The sequence below is a fragment of the Sinohyriopsis cumingii genome, chromosome 2, assembly GCF_028554795.1.
Source record: "Sinohyriopsis cumingii isolate HCF-2022 chromosome 2, ASM2855479v2, whole genome shotgun sequence".
In the NCBI taxonomy this organism is placed as follows: domain Eukaryota; kingdom Metazoa; phylum Mollusca; class Bivalvia; order Unionida; family Unionidae; genus Sinohyriopsis; species Sinohyriopsis cumingii.
Window position 1 is genome coordinate 108,432,190 of NC_142962.1, and position 21,188 is coordinate 108,453,377.

A 21,188-nucleotide genomic window follows, 5' to 3' on the forward strand; every position below is an offset into this window, starting at 1 on the left:
CTTTGCCTGAAAGGATGGTCAAATCAAAATGAGGTTTTCACCTGAAGTCATCTGTATGGTGTCTTATGTGAAAATTGTGGCAATCTTACACCACACTGGCTGCTGCAATGTCAAATTTGAAAATCTAATTGCTTAAGATTATCAGAAATAGTTTCAACACTCGGCAGTTAAACCAAAGAAATGGTCTTAAGAGTTAAGCCCATAATGAGATGAGAGTTATTGGTTGTTTTATTACACAGCTATTTCATTTATGCAGCAACAAATAGATGTCATGTTTGTCTATCATTTAAAATCTATTTTGGACAGTTGTTAGTGATAGTTAGCGATTAATTGGTAAAAAAAATTCTCAATCCCAGCTTGAGTTATAAATAAGAACAGATTTAGTTTTTTTATATACCTATTCCTTTCTTATTTCTTTTGGTGTCTGTGATACTTATTGCAGCATTGATGTTCGCATGGGGTGTATCTTGTCCTGGTTTCATTAACAACAAATTTGTCACATGACATGATAGTTGATGGCTGGAAAGACCATTTAAGATGCCATCTTATTTATCCAATTTTGTTGAAGTCTAAAACCAAAAGGAATGAAAACATAATTGCAGTTACGCATAGAATATTTGCTTCCTACACAAATTTATAAATGGGATATGAAAGCTACAAAGTTAAATTTTGCTGCTAATTTATTGTTCAGACTCAACCAAGAAAGGATTAAAAAAGGTCCAGTTGAAATGTGGATATTACATCAGAATATTATGGTTTTTAGACGCAGTAAGCAATTTCAATATAAAGTTTTAGACATAATAATGAAGCAAATCGTGAGGATTTTAAATAGATGTTATTTGTACAGTTCTTTTCTCTTATGAGAATTCATTTGTAATGGAAAGGTAGTTACATCAAAGGAATTGCTTTTTATGAAGGGAATAATAAATGGCATTCAAGGGACCATTTGATTGTATCCAGCATTAGAAGTTTAACATGTATTAGCAGTTAGAGAAATAGGTCAATATCATGCCCTTTATGAGATTGTTTCTTTTTTATAAGGAAAGTATTTGATAAGGAAGATGTCCGCTTTTCACCTAATTGCCGGTCTTAATCTAGTCTTTTTAGAAAGGTGACCACTTTACACTGACTATTATTTTCCTATTTTCACATCATCAGGCTAGTTTTAGTTGGTTTGCTGTATGCATTTTTGTGATGTCAGTTGTTATAAAACATTGAATTTCAATGTTAACCAAGAACAGTTATTTTTCTTCATGTTTTTGAAAAACTACATTTTCTGGGTATTTTATATATAATTAATATTTTTAATTGTTAAAAATAACAATTATACCAGGGCCCCTGTTTGTGAGCAATTCAGGTAAAATAATTACCCTTGATTCTTTCAATTTGCAAACACATGCCCAAAATGTTAAGTTTATTTTTACATTGTTTTGATTTCATTCTATTACTCCCACCATATTTTACTTCAATACCAATTAATAATCAAAGTTCAGTATTGACTTTTGTCACTTTTGCTTCAAGGAGGAAGATTGAAAGTTAGCAAAAGATATTTGATGCTCTGCACACAACTTTATTGCTGATATAATAATCATAAATGGCAGAAATTGCAATTGCTATCTATGGAGCTTTTGTACCCCAGTCTCAGAAGTAAATTATGACTCCGTTGATGTAACCAGGTCCATTACTAACAATATTAATAGATCTTTAAAATAAATATTTCATCCTATGAACATATGAAAATGTTATTTCTATGGTAACATTTATGGATTTTTGACTGTAGCTAGTTTATTCACCATGGTAACTGTAATGAAGCAGAGTGAGAAAGTTGTTAATGTTTTGGTTAATTGTTAAAAATGAATAATACAAACCAGAAGTTTACGATGACTATTTTAAGCATTATGGATTTGGAACTTTCTGTTCTAACTTTTCCTATTTTCTCCAATGTCACCCTGTTCTGGCTGGAGAGAGAAGTGATAGTTTAATATTAGTAATACATGCCTTTTGCTGTTGCATAGCTGGGTCTTTTCTGCATGGAAAATAACCCAACTGTATGATGAGAATTCAGTGTCCCACAGGGTGAAGCAGAAGATTCTCCAACTCTGTGTTGCCTTCAGGTCCACCCCACCAATATGTTACTTATAAACAATGTGTCATTCGTTCTGTATTTGGTTGCAGACATTAATGGCTTCTTATTTTACGTTACAGAGGATTTCACTTGTTTAATGTGTTCAATTTTGCTGTGTGGAATTGCCCTTTATTACAGAATGTTTAAACTGAGCTGTCTCTCTTTTTGTTTTTTTGCAAATTAGTGGATGTTGCTTACTACCTTGCATTTAAATATCTAACCCCACAGGGGTGTTAGCATATTCTGTTGAGAATTATTTTATAGCTAGGATAGGTATTTAGTTAAAATGTCCATATCATTGGCTTATTTGTTCTTCAAATTAATTCAGATTCATTGATTCATTTAATTGTTCATTACAATTAAGAAATGGTCACAACTCAGATTCATTATTTGTGGATTTTGCTATAACTCAGAAAAGTAGTTCACATACAAAAGTGTCCCTTTTTATATGGTAGGTTTGATTGTCGAACACTGTTTCATTCTCAGAATTAGTGCTGAATAGTTTTAATTGATATTATCCTTTTTGTTTAGCAATAGTACCAATTTTACTAATTTAGTCATTCAGGTCTGTTTGACTTTATCAGTATTCAGCTTAGCATTGCTTACCTTTCTGTATTTAAACATTATTGATAGTTCTAATTCCTTGAGACAACACCTAGGAAAGGTGAGTTCTTATTGTTGTCATATTTAGTGTATACTTAGTCCACATAAATACCTTTTTTTCACATATTCTTGCACATAAGTGTTTGAATAAATCTTTTATTCAGCATTCTTTTACAACAATGTGTAAGAAGGGTGTGGGTAGGTGTGGTCAAAGGAAATCCTTCTAGGACCACCCCCCCCCCCCGATTTGATTATCTTTTACAGGCTTCAAGGGGACAGGTAGTTGCCCTTTTTAAAGCCTGTGGTTGGATGAAGTCAGAACATAGACATACTTATGAAGGAAAAAAGTTCCTTTCTCATTTTCCTTAGAAGTTTTAGGGGTTTTCTTTCTCTGAGTTGCTTGGATGGAGAAGGATTGCTCATTGGAAACTCTTAGAGTTAGTTATCTTACCCTCATAAAGGAAGTGATAAATGGGCAGAGAGTGAATCAGGCCCCCTCCCCCAGTGATGGATGAGTAGCACCCTCTACTCACAACTGATTTTTGCAGGCTGAAAGTGAGTCACACACCCATGATGGGAATCAGCACCTTTTCAGTCCCCAGAGACCATTATCGGCAGCAGAATCAAGTCACCCGATAAGTGGAGAACTTATATCTAAGTGTATCAGATCTGGGAATGGGTCATCCTTCAGATCTGAGTTGCTTAACTGGATACCATTTACTATGCAATGGGCACCATTCTGTGAATACTAGTCACCAGTCTTTGGAGCCCCTTTGGTACTAGGATAGTGATTGGGTTAAGAACCCTTTTCTCCAGACTGCCATAGCATCTGACAGAGGATTGGCAATTAGTTTACAGGCACCAGATTAAGGATGGGGATCAGATTGGCTTCTTCTCTCTTTCTGTACTCAAAATCCCTCCAGATGTGCGGTCTTTCACCACAGGGAATCAATTTATGCTTTCCTGCTTGCAACCATGGACTTCAGGATCATGGGCTTCAGACCTTCAGCTTTCTCTTATGAAGTTGAGTCAATATGAGGGAGGGGATGAACCTTCTTCCTCTAAATGCCCCAGAGGGTACAGAGTCCCTCTTACCCATCTGCTGAGTCTGCTACTAAGGATAGTCCATTGCTTCTGCATGAGCTCAGATTCTTCTTTCTCTCAAGTCTCCCCTGCAACAGAGTGGCTTTCAGTCACATAGTCTTGCCTTCCAGGAGATCTAGTAAGATAAAGACATCCCTTCTGTGCTAGTTGGTTCTCACAACATTGATACAAAACAGGCAGACACGGTACCTCCTCCCTTTTAGAACCCTTCCTCCTTTCACCTGTCAGTCAAGGTGGCAGAGGAGGAAAAGAGCTGTTCTTGCAGTAAATGAATTTTGCTATCTTTTGTGACCCTTTGTTACTGCATCTGGCTATAAGGATCATACCCATACATTACCCACAAAGCCACCTACATAGGATGTTAAACCAACCAAAGTGGGTATTTCTATGGTTACCTGGGCTCTCCACCAGATGAAAACACTGGAAGCCTTGGAACTTAAGGCTAGGTCACTTGTAACCATAGCCTTGCATGCTGACCTCTTTTCAGCAGCCTCATTTAGCCTGCTAAAAGAGGAGCCTCTGTTGCAAATGGCTTTGCAATGTTTGTTGGAAGGTGTGGCAAAAACTAGACATGCATTTTCCTTGTCCATGGCCTTGTCAGCAGAACTTCTCCATCTCCATGGTGATGTTGTTCTGAACACATCCCTGGTCTTAACAGAGCAAAGTAAGAACCTTCTGAGGTTTGCTTCTTTGGAGGCACAGACTCTTTTTGGAGGTCTCATCCCTTCTGTGGCTTTTCAGGATTTGAGAGACTAACAATGCCAGGCTCTCACATCTGCTATGACCTCTCAAACTGGCCAAGAAGCAAAATCATACTGATCAGCTACTGGATTCATTCATTATTTTCTTTAAAGCTGTGCAGCCCTGATCAAGCAACCCCATTTTGCAACTCCCTCTTGGCAGTCAGGCCCTTAAAGAGCATGCCACAAAGACCCAGGAGGAAGCATGCGAGGCCTTTTCCTTTTCCCTCCAGACTCACTCCTTCCCTGCATAATGTTCTTCTACTATTGGTTCCAATAGGCACCAGACTTTTTTGAGGCTAGGTCTGGCATAATGGTAGATGGCTGGATCCTTTCTATCATAAAATGTTGTTACCAGCTTGGGTTTCAGGATCTTCTTCTGCTAGTAAGGTCCTCCTTTTTCTTCCATCAGTTTAATATGGTGCATTTAAAAAGATCAACTCCCTTTTTCAGAAGGGTTCAGCAGAGAGGGTGTTACAGGATCAGTCTCCAGCCTTCTTCTCTTGGATTTTCCTAGGTCCCAAGAAAGGGGAAAGTTTTGTTTATTCATACATTTTTCTTTCCTCAACAATTTCTGCTTTAGGAGGAACCATTCAAGATGGAGACCAGTCAGGAATGCTATAAGACCTAGCAATTGGGTGGTTTCCATCAATCTGCATGATATGTACCTTCACATCCTGTCGTTCCTCCACACAGTAGGTAGCTCTAAGTTGGCTAGGATAGGTAGGTCTTCCAATTTCAAGCCCTGCTGTTCAGCCTAGGATTTACCAGGGTCATGGGAGTAGTTGCATCCCATTTATGGGCAGTAGGTCCCAGTTCTCCAACATTTTGATGATCCACAATGACAGCAAGATTTCCTTGGACTAGATCTGTCTCTCTGTTGGTCCATGGTGACCAGGCAGTTTTTTTTACCCAACCCTGAGAAATTGGACCTCATTTCATCTGATATTTTTGCCTATGTCGGGATGATTAACCTCATACAGGATTAGTTTGTGTCCATTGGGACAGAGTTGACAAGATCCTTTCCCTATTGGAGATGTTGAGGGCAAAGACCACTTTGTCATATTGTCTTTTTCTTTCTCTGGAGACCTTGAACTTCTCAGCGAACTTGGTTTCCCTCGAGAAACTGCACTTGCATTCTGTCCATTTTCTGCTTTTGGTGGTCTGGAAACCACAATTGGATCCTGTGAATCCTCCAATTTCTCTTGGTCAGGATTTCCTTCATCAATGGATTTGATGGACAAATTGGGACTAGTTCTTGCTGGCATCAGCATGCATGCCCCCAAACTCCACTCCTATCTTTTCACAGACACATCAGATTCAGGGTATGGCACTTGAGGTTATTGAGCCCTGTTTGTCAGTTATCTCCAGAGTCACTCATGTACAACTAGTTCATACATGGGGGATGTTAAACAACGGATGGTTCTATAATGTACTATTTACAAAACTCTTTTTTTTTCACATGCAGGTCTATGTGTTGTTTTTACTTTATTTACTTTTTTTATTGTGAATTAGTATGTTAATTGAATCTAAAATATTGCCAGGCAAAATGTAATGTTTGCAAGGCTTTTATTGGCATGCATACTTCAGATTCATTTCTGTGATGTTGTTTTTGAAGAAAACCTAGCAAGATTGAAGGTTGAAAACAAAGTTCTTGTTTAGGGGCCCCGAGTGGCTGAGTGGTCTAAAGCACTCTCCGTTACAGATCACTGCCATCTCACCTCTGTCTGCATGGGTTCGAGTCTCGGATTCAGCCAATGTGGGTATGTGAGAAAGCTTGCCAGTAGCTTCTTGTGGGTTGGTGGTTCTTTCCGGGGTTTTCCTGGGTTCTTCCTCCACCATTAATACTGGCCGCCTTGTATAGCCTATCGTGTGCTGAAAAATGGCGTTAAACCCTACAACAACAACAACAACAACAACAAAGTTCTTGTTTAAGTCAGCATTGGGATACACAGTTTGCTACCATGCTAAGTCTGTTGTGCTTTGTACACTATCATGACTCCAGGGTCATTAAATAAGTAGAGTTAATAGAAAAGAGTGAAAAGCATAAAGTTTTGTAAAATTCAACATATAATTTATTTCCCTTGAATACAAAGTAAAAATTTAAGAATAACTTACGGTGTTGTAGATTAAATCACAAATAATCCTAGAATTTCTAATGCCAGTCCGAAGGAATAAAGTCCTGAATAAACTTTAGTGGTATCCCAAATAATTTCACTGAATGTGTTGATGTGTCTGTAGTAATGTGCTGACATACCAAGACATGAACTGTAATGATGTGCCAACAGTCTTTTGTTGAATGACAGTAATATAATTCAAGATTTCTTTGTTTGAATTCACAATAATTCCCAGTTAATGTTTCTTTCCAAGAATATTATAGAGCACATTGTGTTTCCAGAAAAGAATAATTTGAATAATTTAAATTAAATAATTTCATATGGTACAAAAACTGAACACAACAAATAATTGTGCCTCAAGTTCTTATAGCATGAATGAAAAATTTCTAAATAAACAAGATTATATGTATGTGTGTGTGTGTGTGTGTGTGTGTGTATATATATATATATATATATATATTATCTAAGACACAAAAGAAGAGCCTTGATGTAGGACAGAAGTTTATTTCCAGAACAGTCAATGCTATAATTAATTGATTGATTTTATTTTTAACGGTGCATCAGCACTGTTAGGCTATTTAGCGCCAATGCTTTAATTAGACAAGGTCCATTACTAAAATTATAATTAAGAACTTGGTAAACATAATGTCCTTGACTCAGACCAAGAGAAATTTGTTTACTTTTATTGATAATGATCCTGATATTAAACCCACACTCATAGAGAAATTATTAGCTATGTATTAGTTCTTTACAGAATAAAAAAAATTAATAATTCTGATCAGGTAGACAATGAACTTGATTTTGGACAAGGTCAGGTACAAAATAAAATTTTACATAACCCATTGCACATAATGAATTTAAAAAAGCAGTGGAAATTAAATATGCATAGCAACACCTTCATTTATACGAGAAGTTGACCTTGCAAACATTACTCATCCTCCTCTGGAAAAAAAGAACCATTTAAGTCATTTCATTAGCTTTCATGGCAGTTTAAGATTGTGTCAAGCAAATATCAAGCTATTGAGAAATAATCAAATTCATTCATCCTGTACATTTTTGCTGATTAATTGAATGATGTTGTGCCTACAATATCCAGTCAGTAATTGTTGAATACCATTTTCCAGATCACTTATATTTTGGTTTTGATATTGAATTAAAAACATTGGCAAAACAATTGAAGTCAGATTAACTTTTGTTCATATGAACCTTAATTATTATTTTATATTCTGCTGCCATAATATGTAGCCTTTTTACTGTCGTCCCATGCATTTTCAATATTGATTTTCATATGAACCTTTCTAATTTGTTAGATTGTCTGCTAAAATCAGGAAGTATTGTTCAGAAAAGTTATCTTCTCTGAATGCGTACAAGTTCAATTAAGTTTTATTTGCCTCAGGTTCAATATTTATTTAATGTACTGGGCCAATAACATACTATGTAGCAGATACGTTTAATGGTGGTATGATTTTGGCTGTGTTGAGAAAAATTACTTAAAGTGCCAAAAATAAAACCCATCAGATATACCAAAAAGTATTAGACCATACTTGCATTCCTTATAATCTTCTTCATGGGTAAATGTGGAAAATAAACTAAGTTTGTAATTAATTAGCAATTTATGTTTTTTGTTAATGCCCACGCCCTGTGACTGTTAATTGCCTTCACATGACCTTTCCTTTATAGTTAGTAATTTACTGCGATTATAATGTAGATAGTTTACTAAAAGGTGTTATTTCTTAAATTCAGATTGTACTAATTGTTATCTCAATCAGTAATTTCATTTTAGGTACTTGCTATATGTTAACACAGAAGATGAAGTACAAAACTCTGAATTAAGTTACATATCTACTACTTCATAAACTATATCCATGAATGTTAATGGTCAGTTATCAAGATATAATGTCCAGTTTTTTGCTTAAAAATTATTAAAGCAGAATGTAAGAACTCCAGCAAAATCGTAACCTGATAATGTGATTTATTGGCAGAGTGTGAGTCAGTCATATAATGACTGGCAATGCACAGCTGGGTTAGAGAAAATGACAGATAACCTCCACTTCAACACCTAAAAGGCAATATCAGAAGTATAGTCATAATATGTGAAATGGTTTTATAGTGAATAGAATGAGTTACTTTGTGCTTTATTTATCAGAGGAAATTATCCACCTGAAGATACTTGATTCGCATTTTGAGATTTTCTTATTTTTTTAATCCAAGGGAGGTAACTGCAACAACTTCCATTCTCTTTGTAACAATCACCCGTATAGACAACAATGGCAGCTAAGAAATTACTCATGTGTCACCGAATAAGTTTATGTAAGATTTATGTGGTAATAAATTTCTGGCATGTTAGGTAACTTGGGTGTATGGAATGTTATGACTTTCATGAACACTACACCCTAAGTTGCAGAATGTACAAGGTTCAAGGTTATAATAACATTCAGTTCATCTCATTAAACAAATATGTAACTACAATTTTCATTTTGATGAAAATACATTATTTTGTATAATATTTTTACATATAAAGTACAAAATTTAATATACTGATAGAAGTTTATGGATTCTGGAATAATTTAAATTAACTGTATATGAAAAATTAAAGTCACAGGTTGCAGAATTAGGACATGTAGACTGGTTAAAGTGAGTGTTATAATTAAATAATTTGTCAGTATGTTTTTTTACTAATTCACGTTGATTTTACCAATTTGTGACAAAAACTTGAACCAGGTTAGTAGTAAAAATAAATGTAAAATGTATATTTTTTCATAAAGTGTATTGTAATAATGGCATATAATATATTGATTTCACTTTTATGCAGAGATTAAGCTGTTTTTGCCACTTATATTAGAAATAATGATGTTTATACCTCTCTTGGGATTGGCATGTATGGGGTCTGATGAGCCTGCTTTGGAGCCTCACAAGAAATGTAACCTCATTAAATAGGCCAGTTAGTAGATTTTCACGCAGAGATAGATCCTAAAAATTAATTTTTAACACAGTATTGTGGTATGACATTCTATTGCTAGGCGCAAGTCTATAATGAATTTTCTGAAAGAAAAATAATTTAAAAATAATAATTTGATAGAAAAGTAAAAAGTATGGAATGAAGATACATTACTTCAGTTGAAGCAACAGCTAATCTAAAGGGAAAATGGCTCATTTTGCAGTGCAATTGTAGCAATTAAATAAGTTGTTGTTTTCTTGTTTGTTGCAACTTTTTGTACCTTCTTTGAATTTTTAAATTAAATTTCACCAATATCTGTCTATCATGTTAATTTACTGGAAAAAAATATCCAACAAGATCCCTTAGAATCCCAGATGCAGTGTTAGCATAATGGTGATAGTGGGATGGCTATAGTTTATAGGTAACTATGAAACATAAGGCACTATACAGCATGCTGTTGAATGTAACTTTGTTTTGCAACAATAATGATACCACCTTTTTATTAATGTGGTTTACTACTATATTGTTTAAAATTCTTGCCTTTTCAGGACCAAATGTGGAGGAGCACAGAATCTGGGTTGACTACTTACTCCCTTGCCCTCCTCAATAACGTCAGCTTCAATGTCATTGAGTTTGCCAAATCACAGGTCAGTAAACAATCCGTTGAGCCTTGGATATTCAAAACCTCATAACAAATATAAATAGTCATGGGAGTTACGGTTTGTGCAGTCAAAACTCTTTCTGATAAAATTGTGAATACGAGAGGTGAAATATCTCTGATGTGAAATTTAGGTCAAGCTTTACTTGCTTATAAAACTGCAGTATTTATCAAAACACAGGTATCAATTTCTTTGCTTGGTTTAATGCAATATTTTGAAAATCAGCTTGTTTCAGTAATAAAAAATGTTATTTCATTTGATGATGACATAACATATGATGCAAATATCATGAATGATTGTAAATAACATGATGTTGTGTCAGTCAGTGATAATGGCTCGTGTACATCATTTAATAGTAACATATATTATCATTCCTTCCTTTGACAAATTTGTTGGCAGATAGCATAACTTTTTGAGGGATTGCATACACATTTAAATATTTCTGACAGTTCTTTAACAAATATATCTGTGGTCTAGCTGCCTGTGGTGTGAGCTGACATCAATATAAGAAAGTGGAGGAGACAGTGACTTGCATACATAATGTACACTGTTTGTTTAGTTAATCTCTTCAGACTTGAAATTGTTAAAGCTATGTTAAAAATCCCACAGCACACAATATGCATCCTCATATACTCTAAATGCTGTATGCCACAGGTTGAATGGATGAGTGACAAGATTATGAGAGCATTTGAAGACAACAGAAGCAATCCCTTTCATTTCAAGCACATGAAGCTGTGTCACAACCTAGCAGAGTTGGCCAAGGTTCCAGAACCTAAGGTAGGAAGAATTTAATTATCACACTACAAAAACTCATGGAGAAATTTTTTTCTCCTGACTTTTGTGTGCCTTGCATCAAATCGTACAAGGAAAGTAAGAATTTATTGAACTATTTCATGCAAATAGCAAATAAAATTTTGTTCTTCCTCCTTTTTCCCCATCAGAAATTGTTTGGATAATTATTGTTGTTGTAGGGTTTAACACCATTTTCCAGCACATAATAGGCTATACATGGCGGCCAGTATTAATGGTGGAGGAAGAACCCAGGAAGGGCCCAGAAAGAACCACCGACCCACAAGAAGCTACTGGCAAGCTTTCTCACATACCCACATTGGCCGATTCCGAGACTCAAACCCAGGCAGACAGAGGTGAGATGGTGTTTGGATAAAATTTTGTTCAGCCTGGAGTTTCCCTAGGATGTGTTCAGTGCTTGGCCATCTAAGCTATTTGAGCTGATTTTCTGTGCTGTTCCTGTAACATTTCCCTCAGATTTTCAGAGATATCTTCCTGTCTCAGTTAGTAAACATAACGAGACTCTGAAATAATGTTTTTCTTTAGGGTCTCTAAGAAGAAATGTGGACCTATGGTAGGTACCAAGTGTTACAGAGTTGAAAACCTCACAGATGGACCAGGAGTTTAGCCTGGTACCTTCTTAAAACACACCATTTGATCTGCCATCTGACCATCAGAGTCCATGTTCTGTAGAAATTTTGGTTCTTAAAATGCATTGATGTTAAGCTTTCATAACTACATTATTTTCCTGAACTCACCCTCCATTTACACAGGTATCTCATTGTACAGGGGTAAGGTTCACCCGCCATTTACATAGGTTTCATATTGTACAGAGGGAAAGGGTTGCCCACCATTTACATTTTTACAGATTTCTATTTTCTGGGACATAATTATGTTTTAAATAGTGAAACTGATTGCATGGATTCAGTATTCCCACTACTGTGACCTAGTTTATGTTTCATCAGACATTGTTTAAGAATCATAACCAGGCTATATTTTTAAATACTTTTTCACCTGTCATGCAGTTTGGGTGCATTATGAGGTGAAAGTATGCTTCAGACTAAAAGAGGTCATCATGACCAAAAGTAAGGTCACTATGACCTACCTTTCTAAGGTGACTAAGCGCTGCTTAAAATTTGATGACTTTGGAGACATGGTAGCTGTAATAGTTTAAATTTGGTAATAATTTCTTGACTTTTGTGGACAGCAGCCTTCAAATGTAATCACTGCAGCAGGATGCATAGCATTTAAAGATTTAAAACTGATCCATTAGAGTATCACACAGAGTTAAGATGTTGTCTCCAGTCATAACATTGATCCTTCATATAAACCAACATACATGCATATGAGCGTGCAAGGTTGGCATTACAGCTACCACATACAGGTGGAGGTGGAGATAGGATTAGTCAGTATGGCCTATGTCATAACATGGAAATTATTGAGATTCATACCCAAAAACTGTATGAAAATTTACTCAGCATTAAAGGTCAGAAAATTTGCATGCATGAAGATAATTGACCCTGGGAAATAACTGTGGGGATGGTGGTGATTTTACTTTTGATCACTTGAAAATTATTGATATCCCCACCACCCTAATAATAATATTGAACATGCATATCTACATATTTTCATCATGATATTCCCAATACTGGCACAAATCCATTAATGGTCAGTGAAACTCAACTAATGTGACCTTTATGAATGAGGGGGCGAGACCATGCATTTTTGCCTATATGACAGGTGTGTCTTATAAAATTGTGGTTGTTACTTTTTTTGTCTTAGATCAGGGAATGGGGCCCCACGTGGCCAAGTGGTCTAAAGTGCTCTCCATTACAGATCACTGCCATCTCACCTCTGTCTGCGCCGGTTCAAATCTTGGATTCAGCCAATTTGGGTATGTGAGAATGCTTGCCAGTAGCTTCTCGTGGGTCGGTGGTTCTTTCCAGGGTTTTCCCAGGTTCTTCCTCCACCATTAATACTAGCCGCCATGTATAGCCTATCTTGTGCTGAAAAATGGCATTAAACCCAAACAACAACAACAACAGATCAGTGATTCTGGGTTGCTTGTCTCTTAAGAACGTATGATACCATTTTCATTAAAAGCGGTGTTGATTGTAGGTCTGGAACTAAGAATATTCATGGTGGAGTTAAAAGAATTTTGTATTTATAATTCATAAAATAAAATGATAATAAAATAAAATGTTAATCAAGTGGGTGAGAAAAAAATCAATGTATCATTTGGCTTTAAGACAGAGAAGTCCCATTCTTAGAGTTACATTTATTGTCTTCTGCTCAGCAGAATTTCATAAATGACAAATAATTTAGCCCCTTGACTGGAATTCCTTAGTCTTGGTGTCTAAAGGCTATTGAAATGCAAACAGTAATGAAAGCCTTGGCCACATTTTTGTTTGCTCTTCTTTTCTTTTTTTAAAATAGGGATGTGAAGATTTATTCACATTGCCTTAAATTGGCAGCTCTGACCATTAAAATATTGTTCCAGAGTTGCCACATTTGATATGATCTTTTTTTTAATTAGTCAAGAGCAATAAAGGACTTAAGTTATCACTGTTAATCCAGGGCCTAATTTGATGTAAAAACTTAATTTTCCTCCTGAAATTAACAGTCTCCTCCTTATCTGTCTCATTGTTTGTGATTCTAAATAAGTTTTAAAACTCATCACATTATACTGATTCAGGTAAAACCTTTATTATATGGAATTTTTCCTGACAAGGTCCAGTTTTGTGTCTGAGTAATAAATGAGGATTTCCTCAAATCTGAGTTGTTCAGTGTCTTAAAAAATTCTGCAAAATGTAAAAGACTTATTCTAATTTGATTTGCAAAAACAGGATAATTTATCTTATTATTTAAAAGTCTAAACTTAAATTTTAGTTGATTTTCTAACAAGGGATCAATATGTTAATGAAACACAGGTTCAGAATGTTGATTGTATTATTTATAATTTTTATTAACTTGCTGATTAACAACATACACTATAGACTCGTAGACAAAATAGCATTCTGCAGTATAGCATGGATTTCAGATGTTGATATTTTTAAAAAGTTTCACATAAAATGTAATAGACATAGTAAATGTATCCACAGCTGTGACGCTTTGTAGAGAGAAATTCAGTCCTTTTCTGGAGATAACAGTTAATGAAATATTGATGATGTGTCTCAGTTTTATGCAACTGAGAACTTGTAATAATAATATTTTTTTTATAACTTTTTTATTCTTGTATGACTTTAGCAAATATGGGAATGAAATTACAGTTGAACCCCACTATAATGCGATAATTGGGGTCCGACAAATTGGATCGCATTAATGGCGTTAATGCAGGGTTTTACAGTATTTTACATTTTTCAGAGAACAACTCATTGGCACATAAACGTGTATTCATGTCGAATGTATATGATGAATAGTGTATCAACACCGTTTACTATTGTGCCATCGTGGCTTGCGGATCATCCATATAGCATGTAATTCCATTGAAAAATTGCACACAGATTTACAATATTCAATAATTTTGTCCCCGATCATTGTGTCTGAATTCAACGTCTAATATATAGCATGAACAGAGTATTAACACTGTTTACTTGCCATCTGATATCGTAACATTGGGTCTTGCAATTAATCCATAATACATTTGATTCCATTGCAAAAACTGCATACATATTTAAATTATTCAATAATTTTGTCACAGATCATTATGTTTCTGAATTCAATGGGAGAAATTAACAGCAAAATTAGCTTAAGAAAGACAAAGCACGTGTACGTTCCAGGGTCTATGAACGGTGTCTATGTGTCTGTACAAATTTCATGCTGCTAAAATTTTCTCATATGCATTTCTGTGTACATATATCTGTTGTAAATTTCCAGTAATTAATGCTTGTTCGCCTATTCGTTTGAATGACCACAGCAAGAATAATTAACAACCAACACATGCTTTCAACGTGCATATAACTTTACTTCAGATTTTGTGAATATGAAAAGAAAAGTGTGAAAACTACTATACTAATCATTGCACAAAGTGCAGAGAACGACTTGCATTTGTGAATTTGCTTTTCCATAATGTTAAAATATTTTAATAAAAAATAGGAAATTAATAACGAGTTCATAAGCAAACACCATACATATGTAAAACCTGAGAACTAAGTGCAGTAGGCCTGCAATAGTCAAGTCACTTTTAGTTTAAAAAAATGTTAAGCTGAATGCATGTACAATTTCATACCCTTTCAGTTTACAGCTAATAAAGCAGACATTAATTACTAGTCAACTGATTGCGTCTAATAACACCGCCAAACCCGAAAAACATGTTGTCGGCTTTCGTTTTTTGATGTTTATTAAATTGTGAGAATCTTTTATCAACCACTGCATTGTCTGCTACTTAGTTGTGTATTATGTGCAGTTAAGGAAGAAACACATATTGGCTATTGTTTGAGCAACGTATGTATACAGAATTAATTGAAGAAAATCACAAAGATGACTTACTGGCTTTACTCATTATCATAGATCTGTAATAAGTAGGATTTTGGATGATGTTTATTTTGGCATAACACTTCAAGAACCTGGTGAAATTGTTAAATTTCAGAAGCTATGCCACAAGTGTATTATATAAAAATTCATACGCGATCTCTTTCCCAAAATGATAATATGTTTTACACACACTGTTTCTTATACTGAAAAAAAAATATTTTTTCCTGGAATGAGAAAAATACACGTACATGTATTTCAAATTTCAGGAACCACGCCACAGTTGTATTATATTTGAATTCATGCGCGATCTCTTCCCTAAAATGATAATAAATTTTTTATACACTATTTCATGTATTTTGAAGGAAACAAATTTTTTCTTGTGCAAATGAATATACAAAATTTCAGGAGCCATGCCACGACCATGTTATATCCGAATTCACATTTTCGTGGGGCATGTTTTGGCAGGGTCGCATTGTAATTAAGTTTTTAAATACCCAGCATATTAAGCTATAACCTAATCTGCCTTTGAACTGGTCATTTTCTGTGCAACAGTTTCTTCCTCATGACAGCATATACCTTATCCAGATTGTGGATAGCTTGGGCTTGGTTTGAGAAATAAGTCCATGGATTCAGGGGTCAAAGTAATTTTCTGAAAGAAGAAAGACAGATTCTGCACAATAGCATCAGTTCTGTATCACAGATTTTAACTGACCTTTTAGGCTTGAATAAACAGTAACACAAGAGTGAAAACAACAAGCTTTGAAAAATTCAACTAATAATTTATTTCCCTGGAAAAATACTGTAAAAATGAAACAATAAGAATTTATGGTTTCAAGAATCAAACCCAAAAACATATCCAAGAATAATCCACGAATAAAATTTTAGAAGTCCTAATAATTAAATGTTCAAATGATTTCAAGTTCGAGTTCCAACAAGGAATCCAAGATGGAAGGCAATGATGTATACTGATTTCTGTACTGTTTTGAAGTCTACAGTTCCTTGTAGAAACACAAGAAATAATCCAGTGTTTGAATTAATGAAATTTCTTTGTTCAAGAATTCTGTATGAGCACTCAAAATATTTCCAGAGAAATGAATTAACACTTTTGAATCCAAATAATTTGAATAAACATTAAAATGTAATTCCCAAAATGACACAACAAAAGAAATACATTTTTTTTAACGTCTTGGTGTTTTGAAGCCTGACTGTGAGATCTCTCTCTAAACCATGGTATAAAATTTGAATATCGTGCAAAACAGATGCCCAGATACGGGTCACGTGATCATGTTTACATCATATACTCTTAGCATGGCCCAGACAAGAACCAGTCATTTTACTCAAAGAATAAAATAAAAGGATTCTTTACTCCATTAAAATCTATTTACAAGTCGAGGGTCACATATCCAACACAGCCTCGATCTCAGCCTTATTATTCCCACAATAAAAATAAATTTAAAAAGCCTGTTGACGTGACTGTTACTAATTTTGAATTAAGGTCAGGAACCAGGTCAGCCTTATGTCTTTACCAAAATGAACAGTTAAACTATTTTCTGGAAAAAGTATAGGTCAAGGTTGTTAGGAGAACAAAAACTATTTAGACACAAAAATTTAAGTTCAAAGTAAGAAAGAAACAGTTTTTGTTGGGGTGTGTGTAAGAAAGGTTGTTGTTGTTGTTGTAGAGTTTAACACTGTTTTCAGCACAAGATAGGCTATACATGGCAGCCAGTATTAATGGTGGAGGAAGAACCAGGGAAAACCCCAGAAAGAACCACCGACCCACGAGAAGCTACTGGCAAGCTTTCTCACATAACCACATTAGCCGAATATGAGACTCGAACCCATGCAGACAATGGTGAGATCGCAATGATCCGTAACTGTGAGCACTTTAGACCACTAGGCCACTCAGGGCCCCTGTAGAAAAGGTCAAAGATCAATGTCCTTGAATAAAAAGGACAGTTTTTGCCAGATTATCTTTTTTCTGCACTTGACACATTGACACAATTTGTGGAGGGCTTGTACTTAAGGTATGGAAAAGACTATTTACTTTGGGGTCAAAGTTCAAAGCCATTGTGGCTTACTGAAAAACAGTTTTTGTAGAATGACTTTTATTCTAGAGTAAGTTCTCAGATTTTGTTGGTGGCTTACACTTAGACTAGTAAAGAAATTTGTGGATTCAAGACTGCATATATGTACCCTGATGAAAAAGGCCAAGGTCACTGACACCCAATTAATGTACCCTGATGAAAAAGGCCAAGGTCACTGACACCCAATTATCAATAATCTCCAGATTCAGCCATGCCCTTCTAGTTCCTACATTAAGTAGTATTACACACTCAATACTCTTGCTTTTTATCAAGATTGAAAATGTATTTAAAACCTTAGTGAAGTGGGACCTCATTGTCATGGAAAACTTGTGGAATTTTATGATTTTATTAGCTGCAAGGCATCAGAATGCCAATTAAATCTGTTGAAGTTTGTATGCAAAGCTTGTCTCACACACTTTTCTTAAAGCAGTGAATAGACAGTTTGTTAAAATTGAAGTTTGGAATCCAGCAGTCTCTGTCATTTCCCTCATTAAATAGAAGAGCCTGCTTGGGTTAGGGAAGCTTGTCGCTATTGTAATATTTGAAGTTATGTGACATTTCTGAGAATTCTTATAATAGAAACTGTCAGCATCATATATACATGAATCAAAATGAGAAATATCCAAGCACAGAATTTTTGTCTATATGTCAAAGCATTTATAAGATGAGAAAGAATGTCCAATTATGCCAGCAGAGATGGTACAAAATGTAACTTTTAAGTTTGAATCTAATTTCCAGTTTTCTTTGCTAATTTACATACCACCTCTCACTGATGCTAAATTTGGTCATGCTTGTCTGTGTATTCTGTGATATATATATTTATATAGTTTTATCCTAATGATTTAGTGATTATATTTACCTTTTTCATTGTTACCTCTTTTTACTGAGCACAGTATAGCCAAGATTGAACCCAGTGTGCCATCAGTCCACACATACACACACACACACACACACACACAGAGTTCTTTTTATAAGTTTATTTGCTTATTCTATGCACATAATTAGACCAAAAATGCATAAAGAAACATTTAAATGCACACAGGTTACACAAAAATATGTAATTTTAAACATTTAGTCCAAATCTTGTCAGCATTTCGCTTGTGCCATTAGGACATTAATTGTTGTGCAATGGCATGTTTATCTATTAAAACTACACTATTGGTACAAATTGCAGATTTTCCTTGCCCATTTGAAATGAAAGTACTTGATCACTGTGAAAACACTAACTCAAGTAGATTTGCAGATAAACACACCACATGTACTTGTCTTTGTCACTAAGATGTTTTGGTACATTAAAAAATAAATGACAAACTGACTGACATCTTGATAAATAAAACTCGGTCATGTAATGTATTTTGTGATGTTCACAAAATACTGCTTCGAATTAAGAGAAACACAAATAGTTCCAAGCAAAGGAGTAAATTTCCATATGTCATGTCTTGTTGTTGGTTTGTTCTGTTTAAACTATTTATACTTTGTAGTGGAGAGTACAGATTGTGATCTGTGGATGTGTCATATAGTGGCAGATCAGGGTCTGTACTGTTTTTAGGTAGGAGTTGCTAGTAAACAGGTAAATACAGTAGCTGCCAGCATTGCAGCAGTTTTCAAAAGATTTCTACAAGGCAGAAAGAAAAGCTGATGACATTATATTGCTTCTGGCTTTGTGACATTTTCTTCCCTTCAGTTTAGACAAATTTATGGATTCTGGCTTTAACCATTAGTAGAGTAAATGAACTTTTATTTAAATTAAAGGGTTTTGTTCATAATGCTGAAACTGTCAAAACATTTCTTCACTATTTTAAAGAATGTATTGTTGTTTAATGATTTCTTTTCTGCACTTGGAATATAGTATTTTTAAATAAATATCTTTTTCTAAAAATTATGTCTCCATACTGTTAACAAAATCAAATAGCGTTATTGTACTATCAAAAGGATTTTGTCATTTGAATATAAAATTTTACATGATTATTTCAGACTGATTGGGAATGGGTCTGGGGACCATCATTATGGGTAAATATGATTAAATAAGAATGAATGTGCTAAACATTTGAAATTTAGCATGATTTTGAAGTATGTTATTATGTATGAATTACAGTTGAATTGGTCCTAATTTATCCCCTTGAGACTCTATCTCCAAATGATTGATCTGGTCCTGTAGTCACAAAAATGAGCACAAAGTCAAACTTGTTTTAAAAAAATGACTGATAATATTTCTCAAATTAAAACTTTGCAAACAACTGACTCAAATGGGTTCAAGATAAAGTCCTTGGCAAGTGACAGAACAATAGCAGAATTTTCAACACATCCAGAGTAATATGGAAAAAGGGATTTTTCCATTGCTGAAAAGCCATAATCCTCATTGAGCATTATGTTGCTGTTGTTGTTGTTGTGGGGTTTAACTCCATTTTTCAGCACACGATAGGCTATGTATGGTGGCCAGTATTAATGGTGGAGGAAGAACGCGGGAAAACCCTGGGAAGAACCACCGACCCACGAGAAGCTATTGGCAAGCTTTCTCACATACCCACATTGGCCGAATTCTAGACTCAGTCACTCGAACCCACGCAGACAGAGGTGACATGGCAGTGATCTGTAACGAAGAGCACTCTAGACCACTCAGCCACTTGGGGCCTTGGAGCATTATGTAATAATGTAGAAGACCAAAAAGTGTTTTAACTACAATAAAATATTCAGTAATGAACTTACTGATGGTAGGAAAGGACCATGTATAAAAGGACGTGATTGCTAGTGTCATTTGTACTCGTCAGCTCCATTTGTCAAAACACCAGAAGAGCTTTATTCAATTGTCTTGTATCAATCATCTGTTTATTGTCTGTCCAGTTAGCAGTTGTTTATTATCACTCTAGCTCTTAACTTCATGGAGAAAGTTGTAAACTACTTACACAATTGCATCCTGAAGTTTAGTTGGTTGTAATTTAAAATGTTACCCCTCAGACATCCAATATGGCTTGTGCAGGAAACTGCTACCTCTCCTATATGGTCCATCACATCAACATGGGGTGTTCACTTGATGATTCTTAAAATTATTTATATGGTTCTAACTGAAAATGGTAAAAACATAGCAGCCATGGTGGCCATCTTAAAATTCTTGTTATTACTACATAGATAGTTTTATCTACATGGGAGTTTTCACAAAAAAATTCTTATCTCTACTGGTCAGGGACCAAAAGAGCTTATGGGATGGTCAGTTGTCCATTGTCTGTTGTTGTCAGTCCATGAGCACAGGTTTGTCATTCCTACTCCAAAACTACTGGGCGGCTTGCCACGAAACTTTATGCAGACATTAATCTCATGGTTTACTTGATCCTAACTGAAAATGGTGCTTGTTTTCCAATAATATTGACAATCCTCATGAATGGTAAGTCATATTGATGTAAGATTTTCACCAGAAGACATCTTATGATGTTTAATTTGTCCTAAATGAAAATGTAACTGATCTGATGTTCAGTATGGCATACACAGAAGCCATCTTGAAAATCTGTTTCTTGCTACTTCTTATGAAGTAACAGTAGTATTGCTATTGGGTTTGCAACAG

The 21,188-nt window shown here is 35.0% G+C and overlaps 1 protein-coding gene across 1 annotated transcript in view; it reads left to right on the forward strand.

Annotated features, from left to right (window-relative positions):
• The window catches only part of LOC149805593 (cleavage and polyadenylation specificity factor subunit 2-like), a 412,425-nt gene that overhangs the window by 27,619 nt on the left and 363,618 nt on the right, over positions 1-21,188 (forward strand). Inside the window, exons 8-9 of the mRNA XM_089950230.1 lie at positions 10,176-10,274; positions 10,941-11,063. Coding sequence (XP_089806356.1) covers positions 10,176-10,274; positions 10,941-11,063 — 222 coding nt within the window. The remainder of the gene's footprint in view (positions 1-10,175; positions 10,275-10,940; positions 11,064-21,188) is intronic.